We start from the raw sequence: 24,728 nt of genomic DNA, 5'->3' as shown, positions 1-24,728 counted from the left end.
AGGACCTCGGGGACCATGGCGAGGTCCCGTCTGCTGTGAGACGCGAAGCCATTGGAGGGTCTTTGCAGAGGGATGGTTGCTGTGTGAGGAAGGGCCTGGAGGAGGGGAAAGGCCAAGCAGAGAGACTGCCTAGGAAGCAACGAGGTGACGAAGGTGGCTTGGACCAGGACGGTGACAGGGCAGAGCATAAAGGGGCTGGATCATGAAGATGCTGTGGGAGTGGAGCTGACAGGGTGTGCTGGTGCTCTGAATGTGGGGGATGAGAGAGAGGCATCAAGCGTGAGCCACTGGGGGAATGGCGTCTCCATCTAATGGAATGGGAAGGAGGCCACGTTTGGGCCACGCACGATCCATGAGGACCCTCGAGTTTGAGATACCAGTTGAACTTTGAGGTGAAAATGTGAGCCAGTTGATAGGAAGTTTGGAGGTGAGGTTCAGGGAGAAGGTTAAAACTTAGGAGCCATCGGAGGGTATATATGGTTGGTTAAGGTTTGGGTCTAGATGACTCCCCCACACACAAGGGAGTGTCGAAGACTGAGGACTTGAGCCCAGGGCCAGTTGGGGCTTTAGAGGGAAGTAAGTGGAGAGGAGTCAGCAGAGGCGGCCAAAAAGGAACGGCGATGAGGCAGGGAGGAAACGAGGCAGCTGTCCCAGGGTCAAGTGGAAAGTGTACCAAGGAAGAGGGGCGGTCAGCATCAAACCCTGCAAGCTGCGAGCTGGGCTCTGGCCACTGGCACAGAGAGGCCATCAGTGACCTTGACAAGGAGTGCTTCAGGTGAGAGTTGAATCCCAGTTCTCTCATTGGAGAAATGGAGCCCACACCCTGCCTCAAACGGCTGCAGTGTGGACCACGTGAGACTGGGCGAATCACCAAGGGCCACGGGACAGGAGCTGTCTCTGTTTATTTATGACCTGATCAACCCAGGCCTGCTGAAATGACAGGAGGCTCCCCCTGGGCACAATTGATTTTAAAGATTCGTAGAGCCCTGTTATCACCTCATAAAACGGTTCATTTCCTGCTGCTCATCTCCAGGACACTCGCAGACCAACCGAGGGATGAAAAAGTTACCTTCAGACCAGGGAGCCATCAGGACGGAGGTTTTATATGGGTGCTAAGTGGGAATTCTGGGAAAAGGTAGAAGCAAATAATGGAGCCTCCTGCAAGATTCCGGGTGCTGCCCTCCTAGAGGCAGCTGGGTAGCCTGGGCCCCACAGCAAGAGCTCCCTGGAGAAAATAGCCAACCAGGAGCTGTGCTGGAATTGCAAAATGAGTGACAGCGCAAGAGTGGGGAGGGCTGGAGAGTCAGAGTAGAAACAGCACGGGTACTGCAGTGGGACACACACACCTGTCTGGGAATCGCAGTTGCTGGTGGTCTTCAACAAGCCCACTGGATGTCCTCGAGCCTCAGTTTCCCCATCTGCAATGCAAAACACGATAGCCCACAGGACTTGGGAAGAACGAAGCCAATGTGTGAGGGGAGCCTGGGTGCGAGCGTGTGGATCTCCACCTGGGCATTCAGTGCCATCGGGGCGCCCCCTCTCTGGTAGCACAACAACCCCGGGAGCCGGTGCCTCCCTCACCATCGGCACGCTCCTCAGGACAGCACTGATGCTGACCGCATCGTGAGCATCTTCTGATAGCCCTGCGAGTGTGGCCATCGTACGCCGGAACAGGCGTGCTCTGAACTTGGGGCAGCAGGAGCGCAGTGGCTGGGACCAAGTCTCTCCGCTGCCCAGGTTCAGAGTGGCCAGGAATGTGGTCTCCACAGCCGGACTTGGCTTTCAAGTTCAGCTCATCCATTGCCTGATTGGGACAGTGATTTAGCCACATAAATCTGCTTCTGCAAGGACATGCCTACCTTGCAAATGAGTGAGAAGGATTAAGTGAGATACCATCTATGGGAATTAGGCAAGGTGTCTGCCCCTGAGAACAATACAGAATCATTGCCATGATTCTTTCTGTTTGGATTCCTCTCCCTCTCTGCTCGTGGACTGCATCCATTTCTTTTCCTGAGGGGAGAAGTCCTGATAGGAGCACGTGGGCTGGGATGACTCTAAGTCCAAAGTGCTTAGCATCAGTACCACGAGAAGCAGCTTGCAGTTCCAAACTTGGAGACAGGGTCAAAAGGTCAAGAGGAGGAGGTGAGAAAGCAGGTGGGGAGGAGGCACAGGCTCCAGTCTGGCTGTGGGCCTGGCTGAGATGCCCAGAGCTCTTGCTCACTGGATGCTAGCTCTGGCCTGCATGGGAGGGCCAGAGAGGGGCAAGGTGGCTCAGATGTCAGCCCCCACCCTCTGCTCAGACTCGCCGTGCCCTGCTGTTATGTCATGTCTGCCCCTTGCCTGTCCCCGTCCGCACAGAGACCCTCTTCCCTCCACATCTCACCTCAGCCCAAAGCTTGCTGGGCTGTGCCATTCCCTCGTGGTACCAGTTGCTATGCGGCAGGAGTACAGCTGTCACCTCTTCCCAATGTGTTTACCAAAAGCAAAACTAATGACAGACACAAGAGGCCGGTACCGCGGCTCACTAGGCTAATCCTCCGCCTGCGGCGCCAGCACCCCAGGTTCTAGTCCCAGTCGGGGTGCCAGATTCTGTCCTGGTTGCTCCTCTTCCAGTCCAGCTCTCTGCTGTGGCCCGGGAAGGCAGTGGAGGATGGCCCAAGTGCTTGGGTCCTGCACCCACATGGGAGACCAGGAGGAAGCACTTGGCTCCTGGCTTCGGATCAGCCCAGCATGCGGCCCACTTGGGGGGTGAACCAACGGAAAAAGGAAGACCTTTCTCTCTGTCTCTCTCTCTCACTAACTCTGCCTGTCAAAAAATAAAATAAAATAAAATAAGACAGACACAAGTGACCTGAGTTCCTGTTGGATTTTCGCTTTTAATCGGTGTATGGTTGGGAAAGCATTAACGTCATCCGAACAAGGCATGAACTGTGGATGCCCCACAATCCTCTGTGCAAAAGTGTCCTCTGGGAGCCATGAAAAGGCTCTCAGGAGTTTTGACAGAGTCTGTCTGTGCCTTCGAGACTTGTTAAAACAAGCTTTTCCGGCCGGCGCCATGGCTCACTTGGCTAATCCTCTGACTGCAGCACCGGCACCCCAGGTTCTAGTCCCAGCTGGGGCACCAGATTCTGTCCCGGTTGCTCCTCTTCCAGGCCAGCTCTCTGCTGTGGCCCAGGAGGGCAGTGGAGGATGGCCCAAGTGCTTGGGCCCTGCACCTGCACGGGAGACCAGGAGGAGGCGCCTGGCTCCTGGCTTCGGATCAGCACAGTGCGCTGGCCGTAGCGGCCATTTGGGGAATGAACCAACAGAAGGAAGACCTTTCTCTCTGTCTCTCTCACTGTCTAACTCTGCCTGTCAAAAAAAAAGAAAGAAAGAAAGAAAAAGAAAAAGAAAAGCTTTTCCTTGACGTCTGATGTGTGGGTTGTTTACTGTGGATCGGACTCCTTCGTGCTTCAGAATGTGAAATACCCAGCAGCCCCACCTGTAGCTCCCCGGGACTACATACCCTTCCCGTCACTTGCTCCCTGAGACTTGGGGCCCCGCTGTACATGAGGGGTGGAGAGTTCTCCCACAGCATGGTGGGCTTGGAGCTGCAACTGCTCACCCACTTTCTGTGTTCAAGCGACACGAGCCAACACCAAATCACCTCGGTCTGGAAGTAAGTCATCATCCAAATGATGACTAGTGTTTGTGGAGCACCTACTCTGTGCCAGCCGCCTACTGTGTGTCCGCACTTTATGCAAACCACACCATTTAATCCCTTGGCCACAATTAGAAGATCTCCCACACTTTAGTTTTTTTTTTTTTTTTAAGATTTTTATTTATTTATTTGAAAGTCAGAGAAGGAGGTTCAGAGAAAGAGAGGTCCTCCATCTGCTGGTTCACTCTCCAGATGGCTGCAACAGCTGAAGCCGCGCTGATCCAGGAGCTGGCCAGGAGCCAGGAGCTTCTTGTGGGTCTCCCACGTGGGTGCAGGGGCCCAAAGACCTGGGCCATCTTCCACTGCTTTCCCAGGCCATAACAGAGAACTGGATCAGAAGTGGAGCAGCCAGGACTGGAATGGTGCCCATATGGGATGTCAGTGCTGCAGGTGGCAGCTTTACCCGCTAGGCCACAGCGCCGGCCCCCCAGCACTTTAAGCATTGTAAAAAGGGCGAGCTGTGATGCACTGTATGCAGTGGGTACTGAAGGAAGGTATGGTAGTAAGGGCACTGCCAAGGTCATGGTGCAGAGCGGGGTGTCCATTACGATGTAGTGAATGTGAAGAGCTGTACGTGATGTGCGTGCACACACAGGCAGTTGCACAGCAGAATAAAAGGTCTGTAGGGAAGGAGAAGGAGACAGAAGGCAAGGTGGGAATTGAAGTCCAAGATGCTGTAGATTGCATGCGTCTGTGGTGTTAAACTGCCTACAGTCAGTGTGTATTATTCTGGATTAAAAACCAAAGACGGCAGAGCAGCGCTAGAGAGTGCGGGCTACTCCTGAGGAATTTGGATATTACCGTGGATACTGCAGGGAGCCATGGGCGCGTTTAGGCAGGGAGCAGACCCGGGCAGATCTGCAGTTGCTGAGGATGGGTTGGGGGGAGGCAAGAAGCCACTACATGCAGGGTGAGCCGGGGTGGGTCCAGAGGAGGAGGAGGAAGCTGCGCCGTTCTGCGTCTGTTCACGTGTTTGTGTGTTTGTAACCCAGGGCGGGGGGCCTGCTGGAGCAGGGGGAGGTCTTGGGTCACATGAAGGGCTCGGTGTGGGACGTCAAGGTCACGGGAGACGCGGGGCAGGCCTTCTGGAGATAGTTCCTGCTCCACGTATGACTTCGTGGCAAACAGCTTCTCAGTCATCCAACTGATATTTATTGGGAGTGAGTGAGAGCAAATAAATCAATCCCCCGTGAGAAATGGAACAGCTCAGTTGGGACCAGGAGACCATAGGGGCATCTATGCATCCCAGGAGCCTTTCCTTCCACCGAAAGCGGACATCCCAGGGAGTGAGCTTGGGAGAGGGCCTCCAGCTTCCTCAGGGAGCTGCCTCTGCTCGCTTGCCCCTGCGGGCCCGGCTTCTGCCCTTTGCCCTCCCCTAGGACCATCACAGCAGCCAGCACAAGCTGGAGCTGGCAGAGCCCCCTTCTCTGAGGCCCAGCACCCAGTGACTGCTCCCCTGCAGGGCAGTGAGACTCTGGACCAGAAGGCTTTGATCGTCCTTGAGCCCAAGTCGGGAGGCCTCTGGCCCTTTTCTTCCAATTTCCTTAAGGACTGTGCGGTTTTCTGGGCAAGGTACCCAACTGAGGAAAAGTTCATCAATCCATTCCAAATATGTTCTAGGCACCTACTGCCAGGCACAACCCTAAGGAGAGGGTCATAGCTGCAAACCAGCCAAAGCCTCTACCCGCTGGAACTCGGGGATCTGTTCAGTTGGCAACAAGGCTCTTCCTTCCCCAGCTGGTGACATTCTGGATTTTTCTCTGCCTAACGGACAATGGTGGCTGGGCACTGCTGGCTCAGGCCAGGGTAGGGGAGAATCAGGGCCAGCACTGAAACTGGGCCTTTGCCAGCCCGGAGCCTTGCTTGAAATGATTAGGACACCTCTCAGCCCCGTGTGGAGTTGAACCAGGACACCCAGCCAAACCTCAAAGTGAAGTTGAGCGACATCCACCAAGTTCTGAGTTTTGCCCCCCATCACGGCCACCTAATGCTTTCCTTCAAAGTAGGAGTCATCGGAAGGGTCTTCAGAACAGTGACTTTAATGGCGCTCCATGTGCTCCAAAGCCACCCAGGGCAGGATGTGTGAGGGGAGCTGGAGCTGTGAGCCCTGGGCTTCGTTCTCATGTCCTCCTCAACCTACGGAGGGGACTGAACAGCGGGGAGGCCGGGGGCAGTCCTCGGGGTCAGATGTTGGGTGCTTTGCAGTTCCTGCTGACTCAGCTGGACACAAAGCACATGGCTTGGCCTGCCTGGCTGCACATGGTGTGAAATTCTGGCCAACTGTGGCAGAACCCGGGTCATAGCTCTGGTGCACGTAGGGAAGGGATGGGCTGAGCTGGAAACCAGAGGTGAGACTCGGTGGCTTGTCAATGTTCAGGATGCTCCAGGCACACTGGACCCTCAGTCCTACCTCCTGGTGTTGCTGAGGCTTCAGGGTTCCTGCATCCCAAGGCAAGGTGGCAGACAGAGCCTCAACAGCAGAGGAGAGGTTGGGGGGGTTGGGGGGAGGTCAGGCTCATTGTGTCGAAACTTCCTTGTTCCCCTGAGCCCAGCTCTGCAGCTCTGTCCACTAAGTACCTGTGGTCCTTTTTTGCAGAGTGATGAGGTCCTCACCGTCATCAAAGCCAAAGCCCAGTGGCCAGCCTGGCAGCCTCTCAACGTGTAAGTACCAAGCAGCTCCTTGCCCTGCCCTGCTCCACCCTAGCCTTGCACTCGGAGCCAGCTGCCTCCTGGCCACCACACACCAGTTACGTCATTACCTGTCAGGCGAACAAACAAGCAAAGTGCTGCTCATGGTTAGCGTGTCACATGTGCTCCTGTCTTCTTGGCCTCGTTTTCCCCTAATGGCTTTAGCACTGCAGAGGACTCAGCCTGGGCATGCTGATTAACTGGGATGTGTTCACTCATGCTCTCAGCCACAACCAACCCAACACGCGTTTGCCCTCAGAGGACAGAGGCGTGTTCCCTATGAGCAAGTCTATCTCATGGAATGCCAGATTTACCCAGGGTTCTGCTCTCAGTCCCCATCCTATTGCTTGGCAAGTCCATCTGCCCTTGAGTCTTTGGAGTCCAGGGATACACTGACAATTCCCAAAACTATCACTCCTCTAGATGGATGGGTGGAAGGACAGATGGATGGACGGATGGACAGACGGATGGATGGGCAGAAAGAAACATTAGATAAATAGATAAGTGGATGGATGGATGGATAGATAGATACATAGACAGACAGACAGATCCATCAGTTTCTTAGGCACCTGAGGATGGCCCGTATGGATTTTGAATTCATCATGTCCAAATGGAACCTGTCACACCAACCTAATCTTCTCCATGTGGAGAAGCCTCAGAAGCACAGTGAGTCAGAGTTGATTTACCTTCTTACATCTCGCAAATCAGTCCTTTCCTGGCCAGCAGTTCAATCTGCTTCCCCCGACCCACTTCACCTCTTCCCTCTTCTATAGTCTCCCCCCGTCAGCTGCCTCATCCACACTGTTAACACACCTGTCTTTTAAGAAGTCAAGTCTGTTGTGTGCTCCCCTTCTTAAACTCCCTCTAGGACCCCTTTAGCCTCCAGGGTCAAGTCCACACCCCTTAGTTTAGCCGGCTAGGCCACAGGGGGCACAACACACTTCAGTGCCTCCCTTCCCTGTGGACTTACCTCCTGGGACTCCTGCGTCTCCTGTGGCTTCTCTCACTCTGGCCACCCTGGATTCCTGTGCTGTGCTTCGAGCGGGACTTACTTTCCACTCCATCTTTACAGATGCAAACAAGGTTCCAAGTCAACCATAGGAAAATGGTTTATGAGGAATAGATCCTCAATAGAGTAGTCTGCATCCATTAACAATGATGTCGATGAAGTCAATGACAACCCGGCAATGTGTAAGATACCACTCAGTAGGAGAAAACTCAAAATGGTAGGAAGGGAAGTACAGAACATTCCACAGGAAGGCCCCAGGATTGGGTAGCAGAGGCTGAGGGATGAGGAACACTCACACCTGCCTAGCTGGGAGCAGAGAAGCTTTTAAAGACACCTGGAGCCCACCCACCTAACCATTCAGAAAACTAACAGCTCATCCCTGCCCTCTGTGCCAGCCCTACCCACGCGCAGCCCCAGCTCTTTGGAATACCCAGTCAAGAGGGGATACAGAGTCCTACCACGCCTCCCCCTCTCCCCCTCTCCCCCTTTCCCCCTCTCCCTCTCTCTCCCTCCTTCCCTTTCAAATAAACAAATAAATACCAAAGCTTACAGAATGAGGATAAGAGCGACTCTGGAAGCCCAGAGAAGGGTTGGGGAGAAGTCATCAGAGGCACGGGAGCTGCAGCCAGCGGGGTGCTCCTTGATGATCCCGAGTGGCCCGGCTGGGTGGAGCTGGGGCCTCTGTGGAAGCCCGAGGAGGGAGAGGGAGACTGACGGCAGGAGGGCTGAACAGGGGCAGCACAGCCGGCTGTGTGGAGGCCTTCCCTCGCCTGCTGTGATCTCCAGGCCTTGCTCAGAGTCTTCTCTAGGGAAGCGCCCAGGAGGGCAGTGAAAACCCCGCCCAGCCCAGCAAGGGCCCTGCCCTCCCGCGATGGGCAGCAGGAGCGAGGGCTGCTGCCCCAGCTGTCTCCGGGCAGAGGGACATTCCCCAGTGCCTTCCCTGTCCCACCAAGACCCCCAGGGAGAATTCACAATGGCTTATGGCCCCCTTGGCACACCCATCGGCCGTTAGCCATCAGGTCCTGGCGGCTGAGCTCTCCCTTCAACTTCTCCAGCTCCTAGGCACCCAGAGCCTGCATGGGGAGAACCCCTCGCCTTAGGTGCTCTCAGAAGGGGGGCTCTCTGGGGCAGGTGTGGGCTGGGGTATGTGAGCCACAGAGTTTGTGAGTGCCAGCTTTAATTCCACTAAGGAATTCTGAAACCAGGGTTCTCTTGGGAAGCCTGGGTTCAGAAAAACATCAGCTCCGAAGCAAGATGCATTCAGGAGGGAAAGAGCAAAGAACGAAATCATTTTACCGTAAGGATACACGATGTATCCAAGTACCCGATAAAGCACTTCCATTTATGATTATGTTTAGTCTTCCTAATAACCCCATAAGGTAGGAGTTGTGATGCCCATTTCACAGATGATGAAACTGAGACGTAGAAGATAAATGACAGGCCCAATGTCATCGTGTCATCCCATCAAGCGTAGAATTAGAATCGCAACCAAACCCAGCTGACTAATGCCTGTGCTCTTCACTCTCACAAGGTCCCTGCGATTAAGTGACAGCTCATTCATTTTCCCACTCGTGAGTTAATCGAGACATATCTGTCTGCCAATCAGGCTTCTGATCAGCATGAAATTAGCAGTGTGACCATATCAAATTGTCTGACTCCTGCCTCCAAACGAAACAAAATCTTGACTTTCACTTATCCTCCTATCAAAGATGACTGGAACATTTCATTGAGTCAATGAATATTTATCGAGAGTCTCCAAACAAAAGTCCTGGGAAAGGCAGGTGCCCACGGGGAGTGCAGGAGAGTTTCTGATAGAGTTTGCCATTTAGCTGGGAGAGACAGTTATTAAATGACCACACAAATAAATGCGGTGCATCCCAGAAGGAAAGCCTTAGGAGGGCAGTACGGAAAGTGGACGGGACAGTGACCCAGCCTGGGGGTCAGAGAGGGCTTCCCCGAGGAAAAGGCAATGCAGCGGGGGTCTGAGGAGACCACAGGAGTTAATTCGAACAAGAAGCAAAGCGAGTGGGGCCAGCATTGTGGCGCAGAGGGCTGGCGCTTTCATATGCATGGGACCGCAGTTCAAGTCCCAGCTGCTCCACTTCCCTTCCAGCTCCCTGCTAACGCGCCTGGGAAAGTGGTGGAAAACAGCCCAACTACTCCCACATGAGACTTAGAAGATAAATAACAGGCCCAGTGTCATCATGTCATCCTACCAAGGTGGAACTAGAATCGCAACCAAACCCAGCTGACTAATGCCTGTGCTCTTCACTCTCACAAGGTCCCTCCGATTAAGTGACAGCTCATTCATTTTCCCACTCGTGAATTAATTGAGACCCAGGTGGAGTTCTGAGCTCCAGGCTTCAGCCTGACCCAGCCCCAGTCTTAGTGGTTATTTTGGGGGAGTGAACCAGCAGGTAGAAGACCTCTCTCTCTCTCTTTCTCTCTATCTCTCTTTCTCTCTTTCTCCCTCCCTCTCTCTCCCTCTCTCCCTCCCCCTCTCCCTCCCTCTTTCTCGCTCTCTCTGCCTTTCAGATCAACAAAAAATAAATCTTTTTTAAAAAAATAGAAAAGCAAAGCAAGGAGAGAACATTCCAGAAAATCTAGAGACTATCATGAGTAAAGGCCCTGTGTGAGGAGGTGGTAGAGGTTCTTTAAGGCATCTAAGCTATTTGGTGTCACGGGATACAGAATCAAAGATGATTCTGATGTGGGACTAAGATGTGCAACATTAAAATTTTGATTTTTGCATTAAAAATAATGGGAAATCATTGAAAGGTTTTAAGAAGGATGGCATCAGATTCACACGCGTGCATGCGCGCATGCACACACACACACACACACACAAACTTGGCTTCAGTGCAGAAGGACAAAGGAGGCAAGACCAGCGAGGAGGCTGCTGCACAGAACCAGGAGGGAATTCACTGTGACTGCTATGGGATGGGCAGGGTGGTGACAGGGGAGGTGATACGGAAGTAGCACAGAGGCCATGGTGTTGGGTTGGAGAAGGAGAGTGAGGGAGAGGGAGCAGCCAGGACGCTCCCCAGGTGGCTGGCTGGCATGGGGAAGGGGCTGGCAGAGCCATTCATGAGACGTGGTAAGACTGGCAACATCAGATGCAGTTCAGTGGGAAAGATCGTGAGGTCGCAGCATTAAGATGGCCTCAAGATACCCAGTTAGAAGCGGTGAGTGCCCAGTGAGCTGTCACCCTGAAACTCATGGGAGAATCTCACCCTGAGCCAGGAGATGGGGAGTGAGGGAAGAATGGGAGATAGTCACTGCCAAGGGCATGGGTGACAGAGCTGCAGGGTAAGAGGAGGCGTTCACGATGGACTGCTAAAGAGCTCCAAGACGTAACCTGCAGAGGAAACAGAGAGGGAGCAGCAGAGATCCGGAAGGCAGCTGGGTGTCCGGGACGCAAGGGCGGGGAATGATGGAAGACGGAGGCCAGCTCTGTCCAGGGCCACTGAGAGACCAAGGACGACCAGGGCTGGGAAAGGCCCTTTGTGTTTATCGACGTGAGACTCATCATCAAAACTTCCTTCTGCTGAGCGATGGGGGGACCCAGCCCGGAGCAGGTGGAATGGTCTGGGGTGGGCACGCAGACAACGCCTCTGGGAAGTTCACTACGAAAAGAAGAGAGAGTGGGCAGGAAGTTCTGGGGGATGAAGAGTCAGGGGAATGTGTTTCCTTTTTTTATTTATTTTTTAAGATTGCTTTATTTATTCCAAAGAGTTACAGAGAGAGGGAGAGACAGAGAGAAATTCTCAATCTGCTGGCTCTTTCCCCCAGATGGCCACAATGGCCAGCACTGGACCAGGCTGAAGCCAGGAGTTTCATTGGGGTCTCCCATGTGGGTGCAGGAGCCCAAGGACTTGGGCCATCTTTACTGCTTTTCTCAGGTGCATTAGCAGGGAGCTGGACCAGAAGTGGAGCAGCCTAGACATGAAGCTGTTCCCATATGGGATGCTGGCCGTGACAGGTGGCCACTTTACCCGCTACGCCACAGTACCAGCCACACATGTTTCCTTTTTTAAGGTGGAAAAGACTCTCTGAAAATTGGGAAGAAATATTTCGGGACACTTCGTCCACTTGACCCATTCCTCAGTTTTCCCAAGACCCCCACGGCACAGAAGGAAGGCAGAGAAGACACCAGGTCTCCCCGATGGCCGAGCCTCAGCCCGAGCCTACCAGCTTGTTCTTTGATTTTCCCAAACCCTGGTCTTCCCGTTCTTCTTCCAGATCTCATTAGGAAGTCAAATCAGGACGCCTCCGTGCAGCCAAATTGTGTTTTGCAGAAAGAACTCTCCCCTCCTCCCGGAGCCTGCCCCATTGAGGTTAATGGGATTCCAGCGTCCCTGGGCCCAGGGGAAAGCCAGGGTGACCTACTTTGCCAGGTCCTGCCCGTTGCAACTGACTTGTTTTTCAATGATCTTCATCTTTATCCCCAGCACCATTTCTCAAAGGACAGCCGGGAATGAACAAATTAGCTGCTGACTTGTTTAGCTCAATAAATCAGGCTGTGGCTCCGACAGCCCGCGCGCAGGTAGAGACAGCAAAGACGGATTCTGAACAAAACCCACATCCTTTAGTCCCTCTGGCACCCAAGTAGAAAATGGCCAGGCTTCCTGCACTTCCACTCTGAATCTCCATCCCCGCACTGGTCCCAGGGCAGTCTAAATGCTAAGGATTACTAAAACGTTTTAATTTTTACTTCCTCTCTTATAATGAATTCCGCAAAGGATGTAATCCCCTTAAATGATTCCCAGCCACTCAGCTTCACGTCCAAGGAGGCCACGGGGGTGTCTGTGAGGACAGCGGCGGTCAGACATGGTGGCCCTCTCCAGAAGTCCACAGAGACCAGAAGGATTTGTCTCTGAAATCTGGGTGGCAGCTTCAGGGCCACCCCTGCCTCCTGCAGCCGGAGCCCAGGTCCATCAGCACCCCCAGGATGGTAGAGAAAGACAGTCCTTGGATTAGAGGAGCATGTGGTAGGTCCAGGTGTCCAGGTGGACCTGGAGTCCTGGATTCCCCCTGGTTCTTAACAGTTTTCCCAGGCTTCCGGAACCCCACTCTAATCTTCCCTCCACTCAACCAGGATGCCTGTCCAGTGAATGGCTCGGGCGCCCTCTCGTGGCTAAATTGTGTTCCTCCAACTTCAAAAACTAGATTTGGAATGTATGAGAAAAGCAGCCTGTATCAGTGGCTTAGGAAAACCTCTTAGCATCACTGGTGTGGATCTGCACTATAGAAAGGGTTAGTATGTCTCTAGGAGTGGCATAAAAATCCTTCCTTACCTCTTTTGTGATGTTTCAGGAAATTTTGTTTGGAAAATTGAGAAAGAAACCTTCAAGGAGTCATTTTTTATATATATAAATTTTATTTATTTTTATTTGAAAGGCAGACAGAGAGATGTCAGAAATATTGCATCTGGCCGGCGCCGCGGCTCAATAGACTAATCCTCCGCCTTGCGGCACCAGCACACCGGGTTCTAGTCCTGGTTGGGGCGCCAGATTCTGTCCCAGTTGCCCCTCATTCAGTCCAGCTCTCTGCTATGGCCTGGGAGTGCAGTGGAGGATGGCCCAAGTCCTTGGGCCCTGCACCTGCATGGGAGACCAGGAGAAGCACCTGGCTCCTGGCTTCGGATCAGCGCGGTGCGCCGGCCGCGGCGGCCATTGGAGGGTGAACCAACGGTAAAGGAAGACCTTTCTCTCTGTCTCTCTCTCTCACTGTCCACTCTGCCTGTCAAAAAATAAAAAAAAAAAATATTGCATCTACTGATTCACTTCCCAAATGCCCACAACCACCAGGGTTAGGACAGGCTGAAGCCAGCAACCTGGAACTCAATCTTGGTCTCTCACATGGATGGCAGGGACCTAGGCACGTGAGCCATCTCCGGGCGCTGCCGCTTCCCAGGAAGCTGGAATCAGAACTGGAGCTGGGACTTGGGCCCAGGCACCCTGAAATGGGATGTGGGTGTCTCAAGGGGTGTGTTAATGACTGCACCAAAAGCCTGCCCCTACCAAGTCCTGTTCCATGTGGGTCACAGGGAAGCAGTCTCCTCCCAAGAAAACCTTGGGGTACAAATGATGGAGCTCCCATCTTCAAGTGCAGTAACTGCAAAGAAAGGGGAGATAAAAGCCGCCATTGCATAGTTAATAAATAAGTGACTGCACCAAAACCCAAATACAGCTCTGTCTGCTCCCATGCCCTGGGTTTTCCCTTACACACCACTCTGTCTCTCTGTAAAAAGAGGAAACGTTGCTCCATGCCTTCATTGGTTTTTTTCAATGTTCTGATGTGAATTGTCTGCTTCCTGTCTAGTGAGATCATTTTGTGTTATGGATTTGAATTAGTTCTGTATAGCTATTTTTAAAAAGATCTATTTATTTATTTGAGAGGCAGGGTTACAGAGAGGGAGAGACAGAGAGAGAGAGAGGTCTTCCATCTGCTAGTTCACTCCCCAAATGGCTGCAACAGCCAGAGTTGAGCCACTCTGAAGCCAGGAGCCAGGAGCTTCTTCCCAGTCTCCCACCTAGGTGCAGGGGACCAAGCCCTTGGGTCATCCTCTGCTGCTTTCTTGGGCTCATTAGCAGGGAGCTGGACCAGAAGTAGAGTAACTGGGACATGAACCAGCTCCCATATGAGACACTGGCCATGACAGGCGGCAGCTTAACCTGCTATGCCACAGTGCCAGCCCCGTGTACAGCTACTGACACTTTCTCAAATACCCTTGACAGAGACAGTTTTGCCAGCAGATACTTTTACTTTCCAGTTCAGCAGAGGTTGAGCATCCCTTATCTGAAATGCTGGGGACCAGAGGTATTTTGGACTTCAGATTTTTTTCAGAATTTGGAATATTTACATATACATAATGAGATATTTGGGGAATGGGACCTAAACCCAAAGACAAAATTCTTTTATGTTTAACAAATACCTTATGCGCATAGCATGGAGGAAATTTCGTACAATATTTTTAGTGTGTATGCATTTTGACTGTGACTCATCCCATGAGGTCAGGTGTGGAATTTTCCATCATGTTCAAAAATGTTCCAAAATGTTCAAAAATGTCATATTTGGGGGTAAGCACTGTGGCCTAGCAAAACCAGTACCTGCAACCCCAGCATCCCATATGGGCATTGGTTCGAGTCTCAGCTGTTCCACTTCTGCTCCAGCTCCCTGCTAATGTGCCTAGAAAAGCAAGAGAAGATGCCCCAAATGTTTGGGTCCCTGCCTCCCATGTGTGAGACCCAGATGAAGTTCCTGGCTCCTGGCTTCAGCCTGGCCCAGTGCTGGCTGTTGTAGCCATTTGGGGACTGAACCAGCAGGTGGAGGATTCTCTCTGTCTCTGTCTCTGTCTCTCTCTCCTTCTCCCTCTCTCTGTAACTCTGCCTTTCAAATAAAATAATAAATCTTTTTAAATTTTTTTTAAATATTTTGCAGCATTTTGTGTTTCAGGATTTTTGGCTAGGGCTGCTAAACCTGTACTGTTGTTTTCATTATATAGATGTTTTTATTTCATTTACATTCTACATAGATGCTTTTATTGACGTATAACTCAACTTGTTAATTTCTTTTTTCCTAATTGCTTTTATTGTTTCAAAGCTGAGAAAATTAGCATTTCTTCCACATATTTTTCTTGAAAAAATGACTTTTGCCATGATATGGCTGTTTGATATTTGAGTTTGGGTTCATCACTAATGTTTTTTATTAGAGTATAAGATGTGAATCCAATTTTTATTGCAATTAACTTAGCCCAGCCCTGCTTGCTGCACACTCCTTCCTTCCCCCCTAACTTGTGAGTCTGTTTTGCATAAATTCCTATCTGTAGTCTCTGGGATTCCCAATCTGTAGCACTGATGTATATTTTTGTTTTACCCTGAATATCACACTTTTTAAATTATCATGCAATATTATATACCCTGATATTAGTATGGTCAGATCAACACTTTGCTAGAAAACTGATATAAATTTAAATCTCTGATAGAAAAATGGAACCCAGTTAACAAAACAGCATATCCTGGAAGACAGGGCCTGCCAGAAACACGATGAAGAACTTTTCTGACAGCTTGAACAAATCCAAGACCCTGGCCCTATCTAGAAGTTCTTAAGGAAAACTCAAATACATTCTTTCCATTTTATTATTGTAAGCATTTTTAATATAGAAGTAATAAATACTTGGGAGTGATTTTAATTAAATTTGAAGGTCAAGGGAAGTACAAAGTCTCCACATTCGCTCCCTAGATTAATTCATTTATTTAAACAAACATTTGCAGAGAACCCACTGCATGCCAAGCTGTAAGCAAGACTAAAACAGCCCTTCCTCTGTTGGAAACTAACGGAGAAGACAGATGTTAACCAAGAAAGTCCCAGGGCAGCGTGAGTGCAGCGTGCCGCGGGCAGGTCAGCCAGGGCCGCTGGGGAAGAAGTCGGGAAACGCCTCCTGCAGGGGGCACCACGCAGAGGGAGCCCGGGGAGGACGCTTCCGAAGCGAGAGCATTAAGGTGCATCTGAAGATGCTACAAGACTGCTCCCAGGGCCTTCTAGGTTCCATTTACCCAGGTGAAGCTCAGAGATCGGTAGCCCCTTGAAACACAGGGGCAGGACAGTGCGGAGGGGCTGACTCGGGCCACAGATCTGGCTACCGCAGACTCAGCCAGCAGCATCCATGAGGACGGGATCCCCCTCCTCAGCGGCTCCCATCCCTCGGCTGGGCAAGCAAAGGATGACGTGTTGGTTTCTCCTCCTCTGCATTCTTCAGTAGAACTGTTTTTGTCCCCTTGGGTTGTCACTGCGAAGAGCATCACTCATGGGGTATAGCATACCTGACCCAAAATCACACACTTAGGTGCATGGGAAGGCAATAGGCAGGGTGGGCAGTCTCGCTGACAATGGAAAAGGACGCTGCCTCTCAGAGGACACCTGGGCCCCCAAGGGTCCAAGGACCTTAACACACTGGGCCATAAAGCAGCCCCGCCAGACATTCATGGCCTCTGGATGGCAGGGACTGCAAATCAGGCCCAATGCTATCCTGTGAGGTCCTGGGTGAGCAATGCCACAGCTCCCCAGCCTGCGATCTTGTAGAAGCTGGGTCTCTAAAGAACACGCTACAGCCACTGACCTGCAGGCCAGAAGAGGCATATGTGGGAAAAAGCCTAACAAAACAGCAGTGCTTAGCAATGTGGCATTTCAGCATTTATACAGGCTTCCTGCTAAAGCATCTCATTGGCTCCCCACAGCAGCACCGCAGATAGGCAGTATTAGATGAACACAGAGAGACTCAAAAGAGGTGCACAGCTTGCCCGAGATCTGGAGCCAGCGAGTAGGGGAGCTCTGGCTGTCATACATCATTCGCTGTCAGCCCACCAGGCTCCACGGTACTGTGGGGGCAGCTGTGCAGCTCCTCAGGGAGCTCCCAGTCTGGGATGGAGGCTGACCAGGGAAGAGGCGATGGCTGTCACAGGGCAGGTAGGCACGCGCCTTCCCCCGGGGGTCGGAAGTCTCCTGGAAGAGGCGACGCCTGAGCTGAGGCTGCGGCCACGAGCAGACCCAGGATCCTAAGCTTCAGGTGCATTGGGTTTGCTGGTGGGGGGGGGGGGGGGGCTCAGTTACACAGAGAGCTCTGTCCCACTGCAGAGCCTCCCATTCAGTAACTCTGGGGTAGGGCCCATTTATTTGCATTTCTCCCAAGGCATGAGGGGCAGGCTGATGCTGCTGATCCAAGCAGCACAATTTTCAAACCTTTGGAGAAGAGTTTTTCCAATGGGCAGTGGGTGGAACAGGAAAGGGAGAGTAGGGGGCCTTGAGGAAGAGGCAGCATCACGCCCACGTCAGCCTGCTGACACCAGGGCTGGGGCCAGCCTCTTCCTCCACTCCTCTGCCAGCACTTGGGTTGGCAGCAGGCTGCAATGTGATGTGCACCCAGGAAGGCGTCTCTCCCTGCCCTCTCCTTCCTGAGCTCCACGTGACCCAGGGTGCGTCCCTCAGTGCAGTACCACCATAATGGCCCAGGTGCCAGGCACTGAGCTAAGTTCTCTGTGCCTCTTAGCTCACTGAACACTCAGAAGAACCCCTTGGGATAGACATATGTGATCCCCATTTTCAAGATTTGAATACTGAGGGGTGGGCACTTGGCCTAACGGTTAAGCTCCTGATTAAGATGCCCGTGCCCTGTATCGGAGTGCCTGGGTTCAAGTCCCAGCTCCAGCTCCTGATTCCAGCTTCCTTCTAATGCACATCCGGGGAGGCAGCAATGATGACGCAAGTAGTTGAGCTCTTGCCACCCACATGGGAGATCTGGATTGAATTCCAGCTCCCAGGCTTCAGCCTAGCCCGGTTCTGCAGTCCCAGCTGTTGTAGCATTCGGGGAATAAACCAATGGATGGGGGTGTGTGCTTGCTTGCTCTAATTGATTTTTTAATTAATTTTTTAAATATATAAAATAATTTTAAATATTTGGACACTGAGGCACAAGGTGGAGTTGGTGATTCCCCCAATGCCACACAGCTATAAAAGGCAGCACCAGAATTACAACCCAGGCCTCTCTCACCCTCTGCTCATCCTTTGGGCCCATGTGGCTGCCAGCACCCATGGGGTCCCATTGCCTAGGGCCCCCGAGGACTGGCATCATCTGGGACCAGGTGAGAGCAGTCAGAAGCAGAAGTTCCCAAGAGAGGGCACAGAGATACCCAAGCAGCTGAGGTTGACCAGCTGCCAGCTGGACCGAAGTGACCAGTTGATCCCTGACCAAGGATTCCCCCATGATTAACAGCCTGGGGGTGTAGAGTCAGGCCAAGCTGCCTCCAAGCTTCCTCCAAGCCTCAGCCCCTGCTAAATGTGGCTGCCAGCCCATTAATCTCTATGCACATTCATTGCCTCTCTACAAAACAGAATGATGGTCCTAACCCCACAGGATGGTCAGTCATAGGAGAAAATGAGATGACACGGGGCTATGACCAAGTGTGTGCTGAGGGACTCCGACTTTCTGTCCACCTCCCCCCACCCTGAGCCCCACCGTGGGCACCATGATGGACCTCATGCAGCCCCAGCAGTCCTGAGACTTCTGCCTAGCAACACGAGGAGCCAGAGATGGAAGAGCTGCTCCCGTGGCTGTACACCTCGGGATGTTATTTCCAGCAACTGGGAGTTGCCAGCCAGCAGTCTGCTCTCTGCCTGGACCGCTGCTCCTGGACAGGAGTAAATAGCCAGGGGACCACTGCCAGTGGGTGGGTGCCTGGGGCCGAGGCACTGAAGACAGCAGCAGGCTGGAGGAGCCACCCTCGGCAATGCCACAGGGGAACGCTCAAGAGATCAAAGGGGGACACAGGAGGATTTAGAAGTGGACGATGGCAGGTGCATTGACCTCAGTCTCCGTGGACTCGGGTTGTGGCTGCTGTTCTGCCACTTCACTCAGTGACTTGAGATGAGCCTCAGTTTCCTCCTCCAGCATCTCTGCCCCCGGTGTGCTGTGAGGATGGGATAAGAGCGGATGAGGGCCCTTCCAAACACTCGTGGACAGTGTGCGTTATGAAAAAGCGAGGCATGGATTGCAAAGAATGTTTGCACCAAAACAAACTTATCTTTGCATCCCATTTTCTGTGAGCCTCCCGAAGTCCCCGTCACTTAAGGTGTGAGGAAGCCGTGTTGATCTGTCATCCATCTCACGTCCAGTGCAGCTGGGCACACACATGAATATTTGTTCATTTATTTGAAAACGCTCACCGAGCAGCTACTCAGTGCCAGGCAGTGTTCCCGGCTCTAGAAGGAAATCCTAGAATAGACTCCTGTGACAGCAGGCAGTAAACAGCGCAACAGATAAATAAGCAAGGAAATGTAAAATAACGAGCTACAGACAGACTAAAACTGGATTGAGCCGTAACATATGGTTCTCTCCATGCTGGTCCAACAGATGGACTGAGAGAGAAGGGTATGAACCAATAATGCCCAAAGATGCTGTCCCTGCGCTGTGCCTCTCATGCCTTTGCCGTAGCGGGGCCAGATGTCCCCCACAGTGTGTACTCCAGCGCCCCCAGAGTGTGATGCTCTCTGAATTTGGTTTCCAGGAGAGCGGCACCATCAGCTGAATTTTCGGTGGACAGGACACGTCACTTAATGTCCTTCCTGACCATGATGGGCCCCAGTCCCGACTGGAACGTGGGTTTGTCCGCAGAGGATCTGTGCACCAAGGAATGTGGCTGGGTGCAGAAGGTGGTGCAGGACCTGATCCCCTGGGATGCTGGCACTGACAGTGGGGTGACCTATGAGGTAAGTGTGTCCCTGCTGTGTGAGTGGCAAAGCTCCTGAGCACCTCCTCCCGTCCCTGCCCTGTCCTGGGTGTCCTGGCCACAGAGGTGAGTCTGATCTAGGCTCTGTCCCATACAAACATACATTCAGGTAGGGGAGGGAGCACGGGGTCAGCATCACAGACAGGATGATCAGGGCGCTGGGGAGCATGGTCAGTGGCCTGGTCAAAGCAGGTCACAGGGAAGTAAGGGGGCGGTGTGCCAAGCACATGGAGACCAGACAGAGAGCGAGGACAGCAGGAAGTCCATATTACAATGTGGGGGCAGGTTCCGCAGGCTGCCGGACAGCAAACTAAGGCATTTGGATGCCATCCTGAATCGCATGTCTCAGATCCTCAGTATACCAAGTGCGCCAAAATCCAGAGCCATCGGAAAACCAGTGGAGAACAATCTAGAATAGGCATCAGCAAACTATGATGTGCGAGGCAAATCTGCCCTGGGACCCAACCTGTAGAGAGGTTTCAAAGCCAGCCTCACTGTTCAATTATGCGTCATCCGGGGCTGCTTTCCCACCAAGGCACAGAGGCGAGGAGTTGTGGCCGATAGCGCGTAGCTCAGAAGCCCTGGAGTATGTGCCATCTGCCCCTCCACAGAAGAACAGGTTCTTGTAGGGAGAGACCTGGACTCAGGCTGACCTGGCTCCCCAGCGTGACCACTCTGAAACCTCTGCAGGGCATACTCCTACCAAGCGGGTGGGAGAACTTTAAAACGCAGATGTACAGTTTCTAAGCATGGGGCAGGACCACAATTCCGGAAATAGAAATGGTAGTTCTACTTGTTGTTGAATTCCTATCAAGGTTTTTCTTTTGATCCTAATTGTTTTTTAAAAATATCGATTGATTGATTGATTGATTTGAAAGGTAGAGCAAGAGAGAGAGAGAATGAGAGAATGAATCTTCCATCCTCTGGTTCACTGCCCAAATGGTTGCAACAGCTGGGTCTAGGCCAGGCCAAAGGCAAGAACCTGGAACTTCATTCTGGTCTCCCAAGTGGGTGGCAGGGACTTCTTCCACTGCCCTTCCCAGGTGCATTAGCAAGAAGTTGGATCAGAAGCAGAGTAGGGGGCCAGTACTGTGGTGCAGCAGGTTAAAGCCCAGGCCTGCAGTGCCGGCATCCCATATGGGTGCTGGTTTGAGTTCCAGCTGCTCCACTTCTGATCCAGCTCTCTGCTATGGCCTGGGAAAGCAGTAGAAGATGGCCCAACTCCTTGGGGCCCTGCACCCACTTCTGGGTCTCCCAGAAGAAGCTTCTGGCTCCTGGCATCGGATCAGCTCAGCTCTGGGCATTGTGGTCATTTGGGGAGTAAACCAGCGAATGGAAGATCTCCCTTTCTCTCTGGCTCTACCTCTCTCTGTAACTCTGTCTTTCAAATAAATAAAATAAATCTTTAAAAAAAGAAGAAGAAACTGTAGCAGAGTAGCTGGGATTTGAACTCATGCTCCAATGTGGGATGCCAGGGTCACAAGCAGCAGCTTAACCTGCTGTGCCACAATGCCAGCCCCTTTGTGATTTTAATCAGTTTTATTTCTCCCGCTCCATAGCTGTTTTGTTTTGTTTTGTTTTTCCTCACTGCAGTCACCCAACAAGCCCACGATTCCCCAAGAGAAAATCCGGCCCCTGACCAGCCTGGACCATCCTCAGAGTCCTTTCTATGACCCAGAAGGCGGTTCCATCATTCAAGTAGCCAGAGTTGTCATCGAGAGAATCGCCCGGAAGGTACTGGGTCACAGTGCACCGTGGTACAGAATCAGGGGGTCCTGCAGAAACCCCCCCCTCAAGTGGATTCCTGACCCTCCCAGAGTTTCTAGTATGCAAATTATTTCACAGCATGTAAATGAGCAAAAATCCAGGCCAGAGCTCCACTGAATGATTTGATTCGGGTCAACAGGTGTCATTGTGAGCTCCATAATCAATTGCTAGTGTCCTCTGCCATGGATCGTTAGTCCCTCCCGTCTGGTCCTTTTTTCAGATAGGAAAGGCTGGCCCAGGGCTTGGCCATGGCACAGAGGGAAAATCAGATTCCCGGCCCCTCCAGCCTTCCCTGACCCCCTCTTTCTCTCACGTGAGCCCTGCAAGTCCAATTCCTTTTACAGGGGGAACAGTGCAACATCGTACCGGACAATGTGGATGACATTGTAGCAGACTTGGCTCCGGAAGAGAAAGATGAAGGTACGTTGTTGTCCTGTAGTTGTCCTTGACCGCAGGTGGCAATGCACAGGGGCAGGGCCCTTTGGGCAAGCAACTTGCTAACTCCTTGCAGAACCCTAAAAATCTTTACATCCTTTGACTTGGTAATGCCATCTTTGAGGATTTCCCCCTCCAGAAATAATCTAAAACAAGTCCAAAACCAGGCATTCAAGTCTCAGGGAACTGGGAAATCGGCACTCCACGGTGGTGGGCATTCCAAATGAGTGTGGTCAGTGTCCTGAGTCAGTGCACAGCATGAGACTGCACTGGCCATGGAGTCTCACGGTGGCCTGGGAGGCAGGCACGGATTCCCCCACTTCCCCAGTGCGGAAAAGCGAGGCGGGGACCTGCAGTTAGGAGGGAGTGGCAGAGCCAGGCTATGAGCTCAGGTTTTCCCCAGAGATCTGGAGCTAGACAAGCTGGATTAGCCCCGTGAAACCGGGGCCCGGGAAGTTAAAAAATCCTGTGCTTTCCATAACTGCCTGTGCCAGGCCCGCCAGTGTGCAGGACTGTGCACGTGCTGGGGAGAAAGGATAGGAAGCGACCCGCTCCCGTTATTTAGACACTTGTTAGGAGGATGCTAAATGTGCATTGTGCGAGGAAGGGCACGGCTGCTCCCATCGCAGGGGCAGCCAGGCTGCAAGGGGGTCTGGCAGCAGCACCTTTCTTCTCCCCACGTGAGCGCGTCTGGGAGCGGGCCAGGAGCAGCCTCCATAAGCTGCCTGGGAAAACATGTCACACACTCTTTGCAGACGACACCCCTGAGACCTGCATCTACTCCAACTGGTCCCCGTGGTCGGCCTGCAGCTCCTCCACCTGCGACAAAGGCAAGAGGATGCGGCAGCGCATGCTGAAGGCACAGCTGGACCTCAGTGTCCCCTGCCCTGACACCCAGGACTTCCAGCCCTGCATGGGCCCTGGCTGCAGCGACGAAGGTGAGGAGGAAACCCAGGCTAGCCAGGGGCTGGCAGAGGCTTGGCTAGGGGAGGATCTGCCTGGCCACTGTGGTCCCTCCTACTCGGCAGGTGGCACCCCTGGTGGGGGCACTAGAACTCTGATCCACCTAGGACAGAGCCCCATCTACAACCCTGCCTGGACACAGATCCTGTCTCAGGACATCAAAAGCATTCTTAAGATTAACCAACCTCCCCGGCAGCCCAGCAATGCAGTAAGATGGACAGATAACTCATGAGAGAATAGATAAGTCTCATGGCAAACTAGAAACAACCAGCATCCTGCCTCTAGGCCTTAACTCCAATCTCTTGTGAAGGAGCCGGTGAACAGGTTGGCCAAGGCTGAACCCAGAGCCATTGGGCCGGTTCTGTCGTCCATGGCCCGTCGTCTGTCTTCCACCTGAGCCTGAGTTGCAGTGCTCACTCTTTTGGGTCAGGATCTCCAGACTGATGAGAGAAATTCTCAGCCTATCTATCTGCAGCTGCTCAAAGATCAGGCTTGAGCTACGAGCTTGCACAATCTGTGTCACCAGGGCCCGGCTTCCAGACTGCACTCAGCTGATTGCTGGGCCAAGATCAGCTGCGGGTTCCCCAGGGCAGGACTCTCCTCTTGGCCTGCGTGGAGCTAGTCTCCGGGGTCGGCTCCGACCTCCTCTGGGTGCAGTGAGACGGCAGCAAGGGAAGCATGGGCTGGGGATGCTGACACGCGCTCACCCACTGCACGTCCATCATTCCCTGGCTCTCTCTGGGCACCAGGCTTCAATGCCTTTCCTGACTGTGCTGCCATAGTGGCTCGTTGCTAACTGCTTTTCCCCCAAATAAAGCACTCTGGAGGGGAGAACACCATGCCGTAGACAGACCATACCTACAAAGAGGCATGGGGGATGTCATGGTCCTTCCTCACCCTGGTTCCAAGGCTCGCAGGTGCTAACGCTGGTTCTGAACCGTCCTGAGCCAAGCCTCTTGTTTGTTCTTGAGGCTCATGCTCTGCACACCATCCAGAGTCAGGTAAGCGAGGCTCTGTGCTGCTCGGTTTGAGTGGCAGAGATGGGGAAGAAGCAGAGGCCCCTGTGGACATGGCACAGGGACTGGTTGTCTTGGACAAGAGGAAGGTACTTCACAGCACCGTGCAGTGGTCTCCGTTGCCCCCTCTCTGGGCCAAGCCTTTTAGCAAAGGCTTTGTCATCTTGCCTCTCCTCTGTCCTCCTTCCAAGGGACCACTTGAGGGATCTTTCCCAAGGACCCGATTATGCCAGTCCATCGTCAGCTGAAACCCTGGGCGTCCCTCTTGCCCGGGTGCAAACTCCCCAGTCTCACTCACTTGTAAGAGAGCCCTGCAGGGAAGAGTCCTGGTGAAAATGAGCATGCTCACACACATCTGACACGAGTGACGTCACGCTGCAGCACGCGGGGATGCCTGTCTGAGGAAGATGTGAAGGGTGGAGCCTGCCCTGGGCACTTCCTCCCGAAGGACACCCTTGGGATGGCAGGGACGACACTCAGCCTTCTGGAGTGATGTCTTGCCCATCAGAGGAAGGCTGAACTGGGGCTCGTCAGGTCTCATACCTCCCAGCTGAATCACACTGGAATACAATCACTTCTATGGTTGTACTTGATGCCTTTTGTTAGCCTGGTCCCTGGGTCTAACTTGTTGATTGCCACTGTGGTTTCTTACTGCACCACCAGCACAGCTGGTGGCACTGTCCAGGGTCGCAGAACAACGTTCAGACAACACACATGTGCAGAGTGACAGCGGTAAGGGTTCAGACTTCATCTCCTAATACCACACAGGATATTTGCAGAGCTGCTCCCTTCACCTAAAATCTAAAGTCTCCTTTTCCTAATAACAGGGCACCACTCTGGGGTGCCCTGTTAGGTGAAATCCTCCC

General features: G+C 52.7%; 1 protein-coding gene across 3 annotated transcripts in view; it reads left to right on the top strand.

Annotated features, from left to right (window-relative positions):
• Window positions 1-24,728, top strand: part of SPON1 (spondin 1) — a 316,174-nt gene that overhangs the window by 280,762 nt on the left and 10,684 nt on the right. For all 3 annotated transcript variants that reach the window (XM_089311030.1, XM_002708823.6, XM_089311033.1), the window contains 5 exons: window positions 6,297-6,361; window positions 19,460-19,661; window positions 21,275-21,415; window positions 21,793-21,868; window positions 22,639-22,821. In XM_089311030.1, the coding sequence (XP_089167156.1) occupies window positions 6,297-6,361; window positions 19,460-19,661; window positions 21,275-21,415; window positions 21,793-21,868; window positions 22,639-22,821 (667 nt within the window). The remainder of the gene's footprint in view (window positions 1-6,296; window positions 6,362-19,459; window positions 19,662-21,274; window positions 21,416-21,792; window positions 21,869-22,638; window positions 22,822-24,728) is intronic.

The sequence above is a fragment of the Oryctolagus cuniculus genome, chromosome 1, assembly GCF_051225735.1.
Source record: "Oryctolagus cuniculus isolate XC-2025 breed Fujian yellow rabbit chromosome 1, ASM5122573v1, whole genome shotgun sequence".
Classification (NCBI taxonomy): domain Eukaryota; kingdom Metazoa; phylum Chordata; class Mammalia; order Lagomorpha; family Leporidae; genus Oryctolagus; species Oryctolagus cuniculus.
This window is presented reverse-complemented; position numbering and strand designations above follow the sequence as displayed.